The sequence below is a fragment of the Heloderma suspectum genome, chromosome 4 (assembly GCF_057233095.1).
Source record: "Heloderma suspectum isolate Gila_16-S chromosome 4, 16-S_ref, whole genome shotgun sequence".
Classification (NCBI taxonomy): Eukaryota; Metazoa; Chordata; class Lepidosauria; order Squamata; family Helodermatidae; genus Heloderma; species Heloderma suspectum.
This window is the reverse complement of record NC_139461.1, coordinates 146227321-146244730: the sequence shown is the minus strand read 5'-3', so window position 1 is coordinate 146244730 and position 17410 is coordinate 146227321. Positions and strand designations below refer to the sequence as shown.

General features: G+C 44.0%; 1 protein-coding gene across 2 annotated transcripts in view; it reads right to left on the bottom strand.

The window, feature by feature from the left end:
- CYSTM1 (cysteine rich transmembrane module containing 1) overlaps positions 1 to 17410 on the bottom strand; it is a 45575-nt gene that overhangs the window by 11742 nt on the left and 16423 nt on the right. For both annotated transcript variants that reach the window (XM_084850858.1, XM_084850859.1), the window contains exon 2: positions 16528 to 16805. In XM_084850858.1, coding sequence (XP_084706984.1) covers positions 16528 to 16786 — 259 coding nt within the window. In that variant the 5' untranslated portion in view covers positions 16787 to 16805. The remainder of the gene's footprint in view (positions 1 to 16527; positions 16806 to 17410) is intronic.

Sequence of the window (17410 nt, the reverse complement as noted above, 5' to 3'; positions counted from 1 at the left end):
GGATGAGGGTCAGGGAGGGGCTGTTATCTACTGGGAGTCCTTGATCCTCACCAGACTCCCTCTCCAGGAGACTGGGGTTGCTGACTGCATGTATTGGAGGTTGGGCCCGAAGGGCAGTCTGGGGATTCTTCTCGTGTACCGTCCACCCCGCTGCATGATTGACTCCCTGGCTGAGGTGCTTGAGGTGGTCTCTGATGTGCGTGTGCAGTCCCCTAACTTGTTGGTGTTGGGAGACTTAAATATTCATTCAGAGGCTATCCTCACGGGGGCGCCTCGGGACTTCATGGAGACCATGACTTCCTGGGAGCTGCACCCTATTCCAATTGGGACCATCCATGTAGCTGGCCATGCGTTAAACCTTGTGTTTGTTTCTGGAGAGGTGGGGAGTGATCTGGAAATTGGGGGTATATCCACCACCCTCTTGTCATGCTCAGATCATGACCTGGTCAGGTTGGACTTCTTGGTTCCACAACCCCTTCGTTGGGGTGGAGAACCCATTAAGATGGTCCGCCCCAGGCATCTTATGGATCCAAATGGATTCCTGACTGTGCTTGCGGATTCTTTGGAGCACGCAAATGGCCGCTTGATTGAGACCGTGGTGGATGGCTGGAATGCTGCAATCACCGGGGCATTAGACCGGGTGGCTCTGAAACGCCCTCTCCCCCTGAGCTCTGTTGTGAGCTCTGAAGCAGGAGGTGAGATGGCTAGAGTGCCGGTGGCTGAAATCTCACTCCGAAGACAATCAGACATGGGCTAGAGCTGTATCTTCGGCCTATCGCATGGCGATGAAGGCAGCAAAAAAGAATTTTTATGCTGCTTCTATCGCGTCTGCAGAGTGCTGTCCCAGGAGGCTGTTCCAAGTAGTTCGGAACATGGTCAGTCCAGTTGTTCCGGAACCAATGGAGCATTCTAAGGCCTCCTGTGATGAGTTTGCAAAGCACTTTGCAGGTAAAACCGACCGTATCTGGACTGCTATTCCATGCGTTGTGGATACAGTTAGTGAGCGAGGGGCGGCCAGTGGTAGACTGGTTGTGTGGGATCGGTTTCAGCTTCTTCCTTTGGAGGAAGTGGACAAGGTGCTTTCATCTTTAAGGCCAAGCACCTGCTTACTTGATCCTTGCCCATCTTGGCTCATTATGAGCTGCAGGGAGAGACTTAGGGAGGGGATCAAGGCAGTGGTGAATGCCTCCCTTGAGGAGGGAGTGATGCCATCAGTCCTCAAGGAGGTGGTGATAAGACCACTGTTAAAGAAGCCCTCCTTGGATCCCCAAGACTTGAACAACTTTCGCCCAGTCTCGAATCTGCCGTTTTTAGGCAAGGTGATTGAGCAGGTGGTGGCTTTGCAGCTGCAGGCACACTTGGAAGAAGCTGATTATCTGGATCCATTTCAGTTGGGCTTCTGGCATGGGCATGGGACAGAAACGGCCTTGGTCACCTTGCTGGATGATATGGGGAGAGCTCTGGAAAGGGGCAAATGCTTCTTCCTTGTTCTCCTTGATCTCTCAGCAGCTTTTGATACCGTCGACCACGGTATCCTCCTGGAACGCCTGGAGGGGCTGGCCATAGGGGATACCATATTACAGTGGTTCCATTCCTTCCTCTCTGGCAGGTACCAGAAGGTAGCTCTGGGGGTGGAGACTTCAGACCCTTGGCTGCTCACTTGCGGGGTGCCACAGGGTTCTATTCTCTCCCTGATGTTATTCAACATCTATGTGAAGCCGCTGGGGGCTATCATCAGGAGGTTTGGGGTGCAGTGTCACCAATATGCAGATGACATGCAACTCTACCTCTCATTTAAATCCTCGCCAAGATTGGCTGTAGAAACCCTGTCCAAGTGTTTGGAGTCGGTGAGTGGCTGGCTGGAAAGGACTACGTTGAAACTGAACACTGACAAAACCGAAGTACTTTTTGTGGAAGACAAGGGGAGGTTGGGGGATGTTGACCTGGTGTTGAATGGTGCGTGGCTACCCCTGAAAGACCAGGTCCGCAGTCTAGGGGTCATTTTAGACTCCCAGCTGTCCATGGAGGTTCAGGTGTCAGCCGTGTGCTGGGCAGTGCTGTACCAACTCCATCTGATACAGTGGCTGTGCCGCTATCTCCCTAACCATCTGCTCCCATCAGTAGTTCATGCTCTGGTCTCCTCTCGCCTAGACTACTGTAATGTGCTCTATGTGGGGTTACCCTTGAAGACGGTTTGGAAGTTGCAGCTGGTGCAGAATGAGGTGGCCCGCCTGATTAAAGGCAGCCGTCGGCGAGACCACATCACTCCAGTGCTGAAGGAGTTGCACTGGTTACCAGGTGTTTTCCGGGCCCAATTCACGGTGTTGGCATTGACCTTTAAAACCCTATATGGCTCCAGCCCAGTCTTTCTTAAGGAGCACCTCCAACAACACCAGGGTCGCCGCTCAACGAGATCGGGCTCGGTAGGCCTTCTGTCTGTCCCATCAGCCAGGACAACTAGGCTGGTGAGGACTAGGGAGAGGACCTTTTCTGTGATGGCCCCCACTCTGTGGAATTCCCTCCCTCATGACCTCTGCCATGCCCCCTCTTTGATGAGCTTCCACCGGGCTTTAAAAACCTGGCTGTTCAGGTGGGCATTTGGGGAGGGTTAGGGTTTTTTAGAGCAGTGTTGTTTTGTTATGTTTTGTTTGTTTGTTCAGTTGATTATGTAAATTTGTTATTAGTACTGCACGCCGCCTAGAATGGCTGGGTAGCTGGCCGGATGGGTGGCTAATAAATCAAATCAATCAATCAATGTCTGACACCCCCCCTTTCATCTCACCTGCCTAGTTTCACCCCCAATGCTATCGCTTTCCCTGCCAGTAATCACCGTTACAGAGGACGCCCCCCCCCCTCCGGTCATGACACACAACATTTCCCAGGCGTATAATCTCATGAGAGTAATAAAACAGTAAGATTAGTAACCAAGATATGCACTAACCAGTTGTTAAAAATGCACAAAAATAAGGCCCCAACAAAAGACTTTTCAGGTTGATAGTGATTAATAAAATTCACAAGGCACATTCCTGCAGCTTCTTGCTCTGCCCCAAAGCCTGGCAGAAAGTCTACACTTGCTATACCACAAAATAAAAATGTGAGCGTGCACGGTGGTGGCACAGCTCCTGAAGCTGGTTGCGAGGGTAATAGCAGCCTGTGCCCACGGCTCAAAACGACTTGGCTACATTCTGAAAGGGAGGCTCCCTCTTTGCAGGGATCAGACAGCCTGCATATTTCCTCAAGCATATTTTCAACCATCACAGCTTGTAGGGTTCGTGTGCAAAGTCCTTGCCTGACGTCAAAGTCCAGACTTGGGTATTTACAAGAAAAAAACTGGCTTGGCTATGAAAACTAGAGACCTTAAAACCCTACATCCCACCCACTGGACTATGCACTTCCAGTAAACATAGCAAACGAGAGCATTTTTAGTCGCTAAACATTTGGTCCTCAGACACTGGAAGTGTAAGTTCTACCAAACCACAAAAGGTGGGTGAAAGAAATGCTTGTGCAAGCAGCCTCAGAACAGTTGGCATATATGAGGCGAGGCAATTTGGAAAATTTCTTTAGGGTGGATTCTTGGAGACTAGATGTCACTTGGGCCACACCAAGTGCGCACTAGCCCCACCCCAAACACGCCCCTACATGCTGTCCCCCTCCACTCCGCTAACCTTTGTGCATTTAGTGCAAAGTTCTCGAAGGGGCTTCTGTGAATGCGCCTTGAAGCCTGTATGTGATTGGGAACCCTTGCTGAGCAGGATCCCTAGTTGCAGAGGCTTCTAAGCACACACACTCAAAGGCACAGAGATGCCCCTCTACAGACCTTCGCACTCAATGCACAAAGGTTGGAGTGGAGCAGGAGGTGGGGAGTAGGTCTATGCGCCCCATCCCCACTTTTAGCCATGGTGTATTCAGGAAAATGCCCGAAAAGGAATTTGTTCTGAGAATGCTGGTTCTGTAGTGATGTGAGGTGGGAAATTTTCCAGTGCTTTATTTTTCCATAGAAAAACGGAAAATTTTCCGTTTCATAAGTTCATTAGTAAAAAATGAATGGATGCCAACTGCAAATACAATATCAGGCAAGCTTGGCAGCTTCAAAGTTGTAATTAATATTTTTCATGTAATTATCCCTAGCAAGTATGTGATAGAATATGTATATATCATTGAAATATATGTATGTCTGAGTGAAATGGAACTAAAAGGTAGCGACAGAGAAACTGAACGTTTTTCTAACAACCTTAGTGGAAGAGAGTTGAACTCTGTTGAAATAGATGAGTGGTTGTCAGCACATCATGTGCAATGCTTTGGGTTGCTAAAATTAATTAGGGCAGCCTTCCCTAACTTGATGTCCTCCAGATGTGGTGCCCTCCAGCCAGGTATGCTGAGTGGGGGATGCTGGGAGTTGTAGTGCCATACATCTAGAGAGCAACAGGCTGGGAGAGGCTCAATTAGTGTGCCAACATTTTTCAGTACCTTTGTTTTTCCCCTTACATTTAAACAATGTAAAGATGTGCATGCTATTGTCTTTAAATTTTTAGAATAAAACATTCCACATAATATAGGATTTAAATCACATTGTGTGTTTTATTCCCCGCCCCCCAATACTTCAAGTCAAATACTTGTGGTATACTAGGACAAAAAATTAACATGGGGCACTTCTTTATCTTTGTTATTTAGTAAATACAAGTAAAATAAACATGCTACATTACATCACTTTATAGGGCAACATAAAATTTTCCAATGCAAACTGAAAACCTTCATCACTGTGGTTCTGAAAAGTGCTGACTCTTTGCAGGAGAATTTCCTTTCACCAACGGAACCAACAAACTTTCCTAGACTATATGGACTTAAAAATAAAGCAGAACCCAAGAAAGCCAAGCCCAAACAAGATCACAGAAATCTTTGCTCAAAAAGCATGGCATGATGATAGGATTGCAGAAATCTGGGTGGCGTTACTACAGGGATTGCAGCCTGTGCTGCAGCTCTTACTGTGCAAAGCAAGCATATTTTACATAATGCATCCAACACACAATATGGGTTGCTTTAGTTGAATTTTGGTGTGTGTGTGTGTGTGTGTGTGTGTGTGCACGTGCGCGCGTATACACACACACACACACACATTGGGGGTGTTTCTACACCACAGCATCAGTAGTGGCTACTAGGGGTACGGTATTCCCATACACACACAACTGCTGCATTAAAGTGTCAAGAAATCATGCTACAAGCCTGCTGGTATTATCATAAGCTCCCTGTTTTACATATAGCAAGGCCTTTAGCATATTGCCCACCTGTTGCATTGCCAGTCATCTGGCTGAGGTCAGTATGTCTCTCTCCAAAACTGTACTGAAGTATCCAAGTCATGGTTCTGGGCACAGTGACATAGAAAAGAAGGTGTCTGAAGCCAAAAACCGGTGTTCAAGAGTGGTGGATCCATGTCTTCAAAACGCGAGTCTGCCCCAATCATGTCTAACCCAAGAGATGGGGGTTTGATTTGAAATGCCAAATGCACAGAAAAGAGGGGGATGGAGGCTGAGCCTCCCATTCATTACCCAGCAGCCCACCCCCTTCCATGCTCTTTTATCCCCCAGCTGGGCTCAAACTGGACCAAACCTGGCTGGTAGAAAAGCTGAAGGAGGAAAAACAGCAGGCAAAGAATGGGTCCAGCACCCTTCTCCCACCCACCCCATTGGCACTTTAAATTGCAGTACCCCACACATACTTTTGACACAATTAAAGCAGTCCCAGGTCTGAAGATCAAGGCCTGCCACCTTCACGTGCAATTTTGGCCCAGTACACAAGTCAAGGCTGAAGCCGGCCCCTTCCGTAACACAGCTAGGCAACGGTGTGCACCTGGGCAAGGACAAATATACAGGAACCTCTTCGGACCACTAATGAAACATTGCTGCACGCAGTGGGAACTGAGGCAACAGATGGAGCTGGAAGAGAGTTTAATTTTTTTTTTTTAATTACTCACTGCCTTTTAGGGAACCATCGACTATGGAACTGAAGGCCAAACACAAAGGAGTTGGGCCATCTTTTAGTTGGGCCATCTTTTCTGGCTTTACCCAGAAGAGAGGAAACTGAAAGAAGGCTGGCTAACAAAAACGTTGCATTTGGCTGACATTTGCGTTGCTGGTGTTAAGCTACTAGTACAACAAGCAGTTTAGTCACTTCACTTACTGCTTGTGGAATCCTACAGAACTGTTAACTTCCACTCACAACCTTGCTTGCTGCTTATTATTATTATTTACCATTCTTCTCTTTTTGGACCACAGCCAAGGCAAGAACAGCTACACTGTGAAAGGTGGAAGGCATTCTTCTCTTAAAAAGAAAACACTCTTGTCCCAATTTGTTATGAGAACTTCTTCATCTCACGGACAATCCTGAGAACTGACATTCACCAGCGGTTTCCAGAGGTTAGCACCACTACCATTCTAAAATCAATTACATGTAAAACTAGCTAACAGCCTCAGAGGAACTTATAAAGCTAAAAAATTCCCACCATTATTTGCTCTTTGGAAGTCAAGCACTTGGAATCTTTCAAAAAAACCAGCAACCCCTCATCTGAACACCAACTTGGAAGCTTATCTAATCAAATGGAACCTTTGGGCAATCTGTGGGCGTTGACACTTACACCAAGAGAACCAGTCCACGGAATGCAAACAGTATGCACAGCTTTACTTTAAAAGGAAGTACGGTACCTTTGTTTTACGCAGAGGCCTTTATCTTGGGTATACACATTTGGTTTCTGCCTGTACAGGCAATTAGTTACTGATTAACTTTTAAAAAATGGATAGTCCTGCTTGGACCACTGCAATGGGCTGTACATGGGGCTGCCTTTGAAAAGAGTTTGGAAACTTCAACTGCTCCAGAAAGTTGCGGCCAGACTGCTGACTGGGGCCAGTTACAGGGAGCATGGAACTCTGCTGTGAAGACAGCTTCACTGGCTACTGGTTTGTTTCTGGGCACAATTCAAAGTGCTGGTTTTGACCTATAAAGCCCTATATGGCTTGAGACCAGGCTACCAGAAAAACAGCATTCTCCCATATTGGTTTTAAGATCTTCCAAGGAAGCCCTTCTCTCGGCCTTCCCATTGGAGGCACATTTGGTGGGGACACAAGAGGGGTCTTCTCGGTGGCTGCTCCCAGTCTCTGGAACTCCCTGCTGAGGGAGGGCGGGAGGGCCCGCTCTCTGTTGTCCTTCCACCAGCAGGCAAAAATATTTTTATTAAGGCAGGCCTTTGGCCTGTAAGATGGTCTGTTGCTGAAAGGGGTTCAACTGGATTGGGTGCTATTTCTTTCATTTATTGTTGTGTTTTTAATTGTGTTTATACTTGTTTTTATGATTGTTTTAATTACGTTTCTGTTTTAATCTTGGTTTTATTATTGTTAGCCGCCTTGCATGCCATTTTTTGTGTGGAAAGGTGGGATATAAATCAAATATATAAATAATAAAGGCAAGTACAATCATGTCCAGAACAGGGTGAACATCACTAACATGGATAGATAAGCCACCCACCAGCAGCACCACTGTCTTGTCTGAACTGAACATTTGTTTATTGATCTTCATCCAGTCTATTGCTGTGGCCAGATTGCAAGAGAGGGACCCTGAGCTAGATTGACTTGAGATGGAAAGTAGAGACACTCTGGAGCCTAAAACGCAAGTAGAGGTACACAGTTTTAATGGTCAAGCAAGAGCCAGGCTCCTGGTATTCACACCACGCCTAGTCATTCTACTGCTTGCTACCTGCCTTGAGACCAGGAGCCCACAAGTAGACACTGACAAACACTGGCCAGCCTAGACCTGTACTGGTCACAACTCCCACCCTCCAAGTCTTCTGGTACATACAGTGGGTTTGAGAGAAGCAGGGATTTATCTCATTGGGGCTAAGGTATGGGGAGGGTAAAAAACAGTGAGCAATCCCTGCCATTTCTCCAAAACTACAGCAAGCAAGAGGTCGAGCGCTGCTGGATGTGCTTCTTGCTAGAGCGACAATGGCACTTGCCAAATCTGGACCCGGAAAAAGTTCTTTGTAATGTCTCCACAAAAAAACAAAACAAATTGAACAGAGACATACCTAAGTAAGCCTCATTGCAAGCAAGTTTTCCATTATTTGTTAAAAACTCACAGTCCGTATGTTTTACTTGCTCTATGTTTCTTATTGGAAGAGACAGAAAGTAGAGAAAGGAGAGGAGAGTCTTGAATTGCCAGGGTTGGTTTACCTCTAAACTTGACATGGACTCAAGATTTCTCCTTCACTGCATAATCTTGTTAAAACATTATTAAAAATAAGGTTCTGTTTTATAAAATAGCTACTTAACCGCATTTATCATAAGGGTGACAAAGGTGCTGGAGATGTAAAATGCCTAACGCAGATATGGTCCATGTTTTTTGGTTTTGCCCAATCATTAAGGACTATTGGCTAAAGATAATAGATGAAATTGAGATTATATCAGGATATAAACTACCTTTGGATCCAGCAATTATTCTTTTTGGTTATGTCAAGGAAGTTGTTCTATCTGATGACATAGAGATGATAGTGCATTTATTAACAGCCACCAGAATGCTGATATCAGCAAACTGGAAAAAAACAAAAGCCCCTACAGTTGATGACTAGATTATTAAAGTAAGGGAAATAATATATATGCTTAAGTTAACTACTATAGTAAGGGTTAGAGAGGGAAGATATTTGGTATTATTATTTGTTGTATATTTTATATACTATTATCAGCACTATAAAAATAAAAATGGAAAAGATAAAATGCTAAAAAAAAGAAAAGTAAAGATCACCTTATACGCTGCTGATGTGATGTTATCACTACAAAATCCTAAAGAATTGCTGGCTCACATATTGTGTATAATAGATCAATCCAGCCAAGTCTCTGGATATAAATTAAATTAATTAAAGACAAAACTGATGGGAATACATGTTCTAGAACAAGGCAGAGAGGAAATAGTACAACAGTTTAATTTTAAATGGTCATGTAAACCTATTCCCCATTTGGGTATTTTTTTATTGACTGATCTGAGGGAACTGAAGGAAGAAAATTATTTTACACTATAGGAAAATATAAAAAGGGATATTAAAGGTGTTATAACGTCAAGCTCTTTTGGTTTGGTAGGACTGCTCAGATAAAAATGAAGGTATTATCTAGATGTTCGTTCGTTCGTTCCAGGAAATGTTCCAATTGAGATAAACAATAAAGAACTTAAATTTTAAAAATTCTTTTAGTTTGGCCATAATACGAATATGGGACACTGCAAAAATATTTAAGTCCAGTTATATCTCTCTTAACCTCCTTTATTTATTAAAACTTTTTCTATTGCTGGCAAGGATTCATTGTGGGTAAATACAGTATCGTAACTTACTGGGACATGTTAAGACATAAGTAAGTTAAGGGCTGTGTTAAGAAAAATAATGTATCCGGATCAGCCCCAATGGTTCCAATTTTGGCAAATTAAGAACTACATAATTACTCAGTCTAGGTCAGGTTCTTTAAGAATGCAGGTACCTAAATCTGAAAGACTAATTCTGGTAAAAAATGTATTAAAGGTTTATTGACAAAGTATATAATTTATTTCTAGATCAAGACCTAAACAAGGGAGAATTTTTAAAAATCAGTTGGGAGACAATGATAGCTTTAGGAATTAGCGAAGAAGAATGGAAAGTAGTTTTCACAAGAGTACTCATTGGTGTGAAGGCAGGTAATATTTGATGTTATGTGTAATTTATCCTCTTTGGTATTTAACTTAGGGAGCAATCCTATAGCTGCTAGACAGCGGCTAGATGGCCACAGGATATCCTGTTTTCCGGGGTCGGTTCCCAGAGAACCGACCTCCCTCCACTTCCGTGCTGCCTCGGAGGCAGTGTGGAATAGCTCCATCCTCCGCACTTGCAAGAGGAGCATGGAGCAGCTGAAAAGGGGCGTGTCTGGGAGCGTTCCGGGGCGGGTGGAACTGCCTGTACGACACATCCAATGTGTCGTACAGCAGCCTCCTCCCCCGCTCAGCCCTCCCACAGCTAAACAGCTGCAATTGGCTGTCTAGCAGAAAATGCAGGGCAGGAGAAGCGTGGAGGGAATGAGCCCCTCCATACTTCTCCTGCCCTGCTTTGGATAGGTGGCTGCCTCCCAGTTCGGAGGTGGCCGCCTATCTGGATAGGATTGCGCCCTTAATGATGGATTTATAGATGTGGTACTATGCAGGTCTTTTTGGTTGAGTAGCTAATATTTCTTGGATGATTTGATGTGACAGATTGAGAATAGTTAAAAAAATAAAAAGGAAAAATATTTAAGGAGCTTCAGGCTCAGTTAAACTGGTTGGGATCCACAGGTTTATATAAACAGTTTATATCCTGTTTATATAAACCCAGGTTTATATAAACAGGAGCAACACTGGCTTTAAACTGTTCTTTCCATGGCTAGAATCAAGACTCTTTCCCTGATATTGTATCCTGATGCCGAGATTTAGATATTGTGCACATTTGGACAAAAGTTTTGTTTCCCTTTCAGTCTGAACATTTTATCTTGGAAATTTTAACCTTTCCACTGAGGAAGTGCCTTAAGTTTGAGGTACTAATTGCTAACAGCACCAAGGCTGACCTGGGCAAGGAAGCATCAATGAAGCCCAGCTTCAAGAGAAAGCAACATCAGGTTACCAGATGACCACAGTACATCTGGTAATCTTTGTTTTTACATACACATTATTACTGTGGTGTATTTCCGTTATTAGTAGTTATACCAGTCCTTAACTGGAAAAGAGGGCTCTCTTCCCAAACAATTCATCCATTCAAACTTCATCCAACTGGGGGATGCCTTTACTATATCTATTTGCTATAACAAATTAAAACTCAAATGGCAGCCAGTTGTGCCTGAAATCTGACATTCTCCACAAACTGTACAGTGATAAACAAAGGAGAAGGGAGCAAAGTCCACTTTTTCTTTAGTACTATGGAAAATAATATGTGACCAATTGCTCATAGCAAGTAGAACTGTTTTGTATCCTATCTGTGAAGTGGCTGTGGCCAAACAATTTCAGTCTCCCCTAGGGCTGGTTCACACATAGATGTTCACTGCTTGATGACTCACAGAGGGATCTCTGAACTGCATCCACTGAGAAGTTGGAAGTGGCATGAAATTACACTAGGGCTCTGTTATCCGACTGACTTGAGATCACTATCTTTCACAGATGTAGATCAGCACCTGATGTTGCTGTCATCAAGGGGTGAACATGTACATGTTAACTTGCCAGTGCACCTGATCTTTAAAGAACAGCCTCCTCTGGCTTCTCTATACTCTTCTCTGGAAATTCTGAATTAGCCGTTTGCCTGGTCACCCATGGGCAGTATGAGTTACCTCCAGGCAAATCACTGTAGCTGCAAGTCACACCTGGTTCTCATTCTCCAAATTTTAAAGAGCCAATTGCACTTTAAGGTGGGAAGGGAAGGGAGCTTCAATAGCACAGCTCTGTATACAGGAACGCCCCATGGAGGGCAACCCCTTTCAGCCTTGGAGGAAGGCAAGATCAGGGTCTAGAACTATGCACTCTAAAGCTGCAAATGGAGACAGAATGTGCATTATCGGGGGAAGCGATGGCTGGCACCCCCTTACATTGCTGCACATTTTTGCAATCAGCATGCTGTGTGGAGTTTTTTGGATGCATGGACCAAGTTCTCTGGTACTTTGTTCCTGTACTGTCTGAAAGCTCAAAGCAGCTTCAGATGTTGTCTAAATAGTGCCAGCAGCTGCCTCTTAAAAAAAGGTAAAGGTGTCCCCAACCAGTCGTGTCCGACTCTAGGGTGTGGTGCTCATCCCCGTTTCTAAGCCGAAGAGCCAGCGCTGTCCGAAGACGCTTCTGTGGTCATGTGGCCGGCATGACTGAACACCCAGGTGCACGGAACGCTGTCACCTTTCCCGCCGAAGCGGTACCTATTTATCTACTTGCAATTTCTTGCTTTCGAACTGCTAGGTTGGCAGAAGCTGGGACTGAAGACGGGAGCTCACTCCGTCATGCAGCACTCGGGTCTCGAACTGCTGTCCTGCCGACCTTCCAGTCTGCAGTTCAGCGTCTTAACCACTAAGCCACCGCGGCTGCCTCTTAACCAGAGACAAATTTAGAGGGAAGGTTATTAATATAATGCCATCAATGAAAGATGGAGAAGAGAGAAACAAGGGTAGTGAGTGTCATTCATGCACGTGAACAAATGCAATTACATGTATTTAGACTTGGGCATGAGGATTAAGGGTTCAGCAAAGGTCTTCATGAAAAGGCAAATTTAGGATCGTTGGGAGAGAGGATCATTAGGAGAGAAAAATAAAATACATATTTATGAAGGAAACTGAGAGATGTTTAAGAAGGCAGATCACCTTCAGGCAGTTGAGAAATGGAAGTCATGGTCAGGGACATATCAGTAGAGATGAAAGACAGGAAAACTCAGGGAGAGGTTCAAAAGTGAGGACAAGGAATTTGTGCTAAGCCAGTGTAGGGATTGAAAGAGGGCCTTCACATAGTCAGAGGAGAGAGAGAAGTGAATTATTTTGGCAGCAGAATTTGGGATAAATGTGGGAAGATTGAGGTGTGACATAGGAAGACCACAGAAATTGTTGCACTAAACAAAACAAGGGAAGATGAGAGGACCAAGAGGAAAGGCTGGATATTGGCAGTGTTTTACTAGGAGAACAAGACTTGGCAACTGATTGAATATGGGCAGCAAATGAGAGGGAGGAATCAAAGATAACACCAAGGATTTATGCCTGGTTGTCAGGTTGGATGATGATGTAGTCAGTGGATCCAGGGAATAATAGAGGAAAAATGAGTAGCTCAGTCTTCAACATGGTGAGTTTGAGACAGTGAGACATCCCAAGAAGAAATGTCAGATAAGCAGCTGGAGATTTTGATTGGACAAGAGTGTCTGGATTACAGAAGTATAGCTGGGAGTCAGATAAGTCTATTTATGAGCTTTCCACAAATGCCACCAAGGCAGTGTGCAACAGTTCAAACAAAAATTCCAAAAAAATTAAAACCATATTAACATTAAAACCGCTACTCACAATTTGAAAGGCCAAACTAAGAAATGTGTCTTAACTAGTTTAAAGCTCATTTAATGAAAAATTGGAATACCTGTAAAAATTCAAAGACAATAGCATGTACTTTCCTTACATCAGTTAAATGTAAGAAAAAAAACAAAGCTACTGAAAACTGTTGACACACTAATTTAGCCTTTCCCAACCTGGTGTCCTCCAGATGTGCTAAGACTACAACTCTGAGCGTCTCCCACTCCGCATGGCTGGTTGTGGATGCTGGGAGCTATAGTCTGATACATCTGGCAGGCACCAGGTTGGGGAAGGCTGCACTAACCCAAAGATCTGGGCATGATTTGCCGAGAGCCACTCATCTATTTCAACAGAGCTCAACTCTCTTCCACTGAGGTTGCTGGGGCACCTTCAGTTTCGCTGCCACAACTTAACTGTTCCATTTCACTCTGAGACATACATGTATTTCAGTGATATAAATTTATTCTCTCACATACACATTAAGGATAATCACCTGAAAATCATTAATTACAACTTTGAAACTTCCAAGTTTGCCTAATATAGTATTTGCAGTGGCATCCATTCATCGTTATTAATGCACTTATGAAATGGAAAATGTTCCATAGAAAAATTAAAACTGGAAAAGTTTCTGTGGAAAGTGTTCCACTTCACATCACTGGTTTGAAGTAGTCTAACTGCAGTGTCAACAAGGCATGGATATCTGTTGCCAGATCAGCCTGATTCAAACACTGTTGTGCAAATGCACTCCTTGCCACTGCTTCCTCCTGATGATCCAAGGACAGTGTAGGATCAAGGAGCACTCCCAACCAATGATGGCCTTGTAGGCCCCTTCCAACCCTACTATTCTATGATTCTATGAAGCTGACCTTTCAGGGGGAGCACAGCCTTCTCCAGAACAGTTTGAATGTCCAATCCCTGAGCCAGGCTTTCTACTGACCAGCAACATCTCCATCTTGTCTGGATTTAATTTTAGCTTGTTCACCCTCATCCAGCCCATTATCGACCCCAGGCAAGTGTCATCAGCATACTGATGGCACCTCATTCCAAAGCTCTGGATGACCTCCAGTTTCACGCACTGCCAGCTACCCCTTATTATTTTAATTAGATCTTATTGTTTTATTACTGTTTTATTGTTTGGCTTTATGGCACTTGATCATGTTTATATCTTGTGAACCACTTTGGGATTTTTTTTAAAAAGTGAAAAGTGGTATAGAAATTCTCTGACATAAATAAAATAAAATGTATATATTAAACAACATAGGGGAAAAGATAAAACCCTGTGAGACACCATAGGCCAATACCTGTGGTGCCAAACAAGAGTCGTCTAACACCACCCCCTGGACATGAACTGACAAAGGATCAGAACCACCGGAATACAGTGCCCCAAAGTCCAACCCCGCCAGGTATCAAAAGCTGCAGAGAGGTCCAAGAGAACCAACAGAGTTGCACTCTTCCATCCAGTTCCCAGCACATGTCATCCACCAAGGTGACCAAAGTCTCATATCCCAGCCAAAAGTGGGTCCACTATCATCCACATGTGTTTGGAGTTGCAATACCACCTTCTCAATCACTTGGGCCAAGGAGTAGTACATTTGAGACTGGCCTATAACTTCTGAAATACGCTGGGTCAAGGGAGGGCTTCCTTAATAAAAGTCTTACGACTGCTTCCTTTTGGCAAGCTACCTTTCTCTTCATACCTCCCATGTGAAGAGACATTAGTGGCCACATGGAATTCTAGACAGGAGGATGACTCTTTCCTTATATGCAAAACACAGAACTACTGGTTAGAAGGACTATAGGTACAATCCAGGAAGTTCTACTCTTATGCAACCTCCATTTGTTTCAGGAGAGCCTTGTGCAGGATATTCAAACTACATGAACTAATTTAAACATCGCCTAATTTTCATATACTCATATATTCAAATATAGAAGGTTTTCATAGTTACTGACTCTGGCATTATTTTACATCACAGAATTCCATCCCCTCTCATCCAACTTCAAAAATATCCAAGGGGAAACCTTACCACCACCAGCTATACTGCCTAGTATTACTTCTTTACCTGCCAGTCAAAATATGTATTGTGGCCATTACAGAAAGGAAAGCATTACTGGGGAAAATACTAACGCTTACACAGTTGCAGCCCAATCCACACTCTAATATGTCTCCTGCACAGAATCACTGTCACAAATTCTTGGATGATCTTCTTTAATTTTAGACACACAATCTGCTCTTCCACTGATATATTAGATCTCTTATTATTCTGGATAAGAACAGACAACCATGCAGGGCACTCGTTACACACTCACCGACAGCCTTCACTCACCCTAGATACTTTAAAGAGGCATGGAATTCACAAATATCTTGCTTATGATTTTTAAGGAACAGAAGCCCCAAAGCTGACAATGTCAGGAAGTGGTTTGCAGAACTCGGAAGATACTTCTGATTTGACTTGATCTCACACGGCTGACTATGCTGATCTCTGACACTTGACTTACTGACAGGCCAGCAATGTAACCCACTAGAGATACTTCCATGTTTAGCCATTATTTCCTCCAAAGGAACACTGATTCCAGTTTTAACTTTTTTGCCACAGGGCCTTAAAAAGTGCTCTGTCAGGATGTCAGCATACAACTGAACCATTTTGCTACCCTAGTGTTATGTTCAACTGCAGGGGCCTTAATACCAAGGAATGTCATATTAACCATAACTTTTTAAGAGACAGTTTTAACTGAAAAAAGCTGCAATGATAATTCATAGGATTTTTTTTTAAAGCAATATATACTACACTGTAACCCAGTTCACACATAACCCAGCTGGCTGCCTCTGGCGGGCTCACTTCCACTTCCACTTTACAACCTACAATAGCCCTGATCACCCATTGGGTTAATGCTGGGTTGTTCAACCCCTGAACAACCTAGAGTGTCTGGGTTCGGACAACACAGAGTTACCTATGATTGGGGTGATCACAGGTCGTAAAATGAAAACAGAAGTGAGGAGCATGCTGGAGGCAGTTCATTCCTGCTTGTGCCCAGAAAACTGTGGGTTAATTAAGCCACAATTTGCCATGATGTGTGAACCAGGTCTACCGCAAGACAGTGTTTGCTACAATAACAAGTAAAAGCCATTAAAATGGGTGCCCAAAGTAGCTATTGTAAAAAGATCTGGAACTTAGTCTGCAATGGCCCAGCAAGTTCCTATGATCAGAAAGCTGCAAAGTTTATACTCCCTTCACTGGAATAAAAAAAAAAAGGGGGGGGGGAGCAGCAGCAAATACAAGCTGAATGTGAAAAACCAAAGATGAGATCTTCCATATTTGAAATCCCCCCCACTTTCAAAAAACGAACAGGATGGATAAAAGCAGAGGAATACAGAGTGGGGGGCTTGGAATAAGTACACGTTATGCAGATCTATAAGAAAAGGGGGAAACCTTCATGAAAAATCATGAAGCCAGCGCAGTTCCACGCACGCAGCAGGCATTACCTGTATTTTTAGGTCCATCTGCATACACCGGTCCCGGAGGTGGGGGAGCATTTTGCCATCCTTGTGGAGGAGCATTCTGCCACCCGTATGGTGGATAGCCTTGGTAGCCTGGTTCACCTGCCGGATATGGCCCTGTAGGCCCTGGTGGATAGCCAGGATATGGGCCAGGGCCCGGTGGCCCAGCTGGTTGCTGGGTATACGGTGGGTATGGGGCAGTTGGGCCCGGGCCAGGATATGGTGGAGGATTTTCGTAGTTCATGTAGGATGTCAAGTGTTCCCTAAGGAAACAGAGATAGATTTTACTTTGGCTTTTTCTTCAGTGATACACAAGCAGCACGCAAGATTAATAATTTCTATGCCAACTTTCATATGCAGAATGCATAATCTTAAGAACGTAAGAGCCATGCTGGACCAGACCAAGGCCTATCTAGTCCAACATTCTGTTTCCACAGAGGTCAACCAGATGTCTACTGGAAGCTCACAAGTAACATATTTATTTATTACATTTCTATACTGCCCAATAGCCGAAGCTCTCTGGGCAGTTCATTACAATTAAAACCACAAAATATAGCATAAGATAATTTTTTATGTAACAGTTTAAAAACACAGTATAAAACAGTAAAAACCAGAATAAAACATAGCAGCAATGGGGATTTAAAATACAACATCAGATTTAAAACAACAGAACTAAAAGACTAAAATGCTTGGGAAAATAAAAAGGCTGTCCCCTGGCGTCGGAAAGAGTACAATGTAGGCGCCAGGTGAGCCTCTCTGGGAAGCTCATTCCACAACCTGGATGCCACAGCAGAAAAGGCCCTCTTCTTGGTAGCAACCCATCTCACTTCCTTTGGCAGAGGCTCCCAGAGAAGGGGCGCTGAAGATG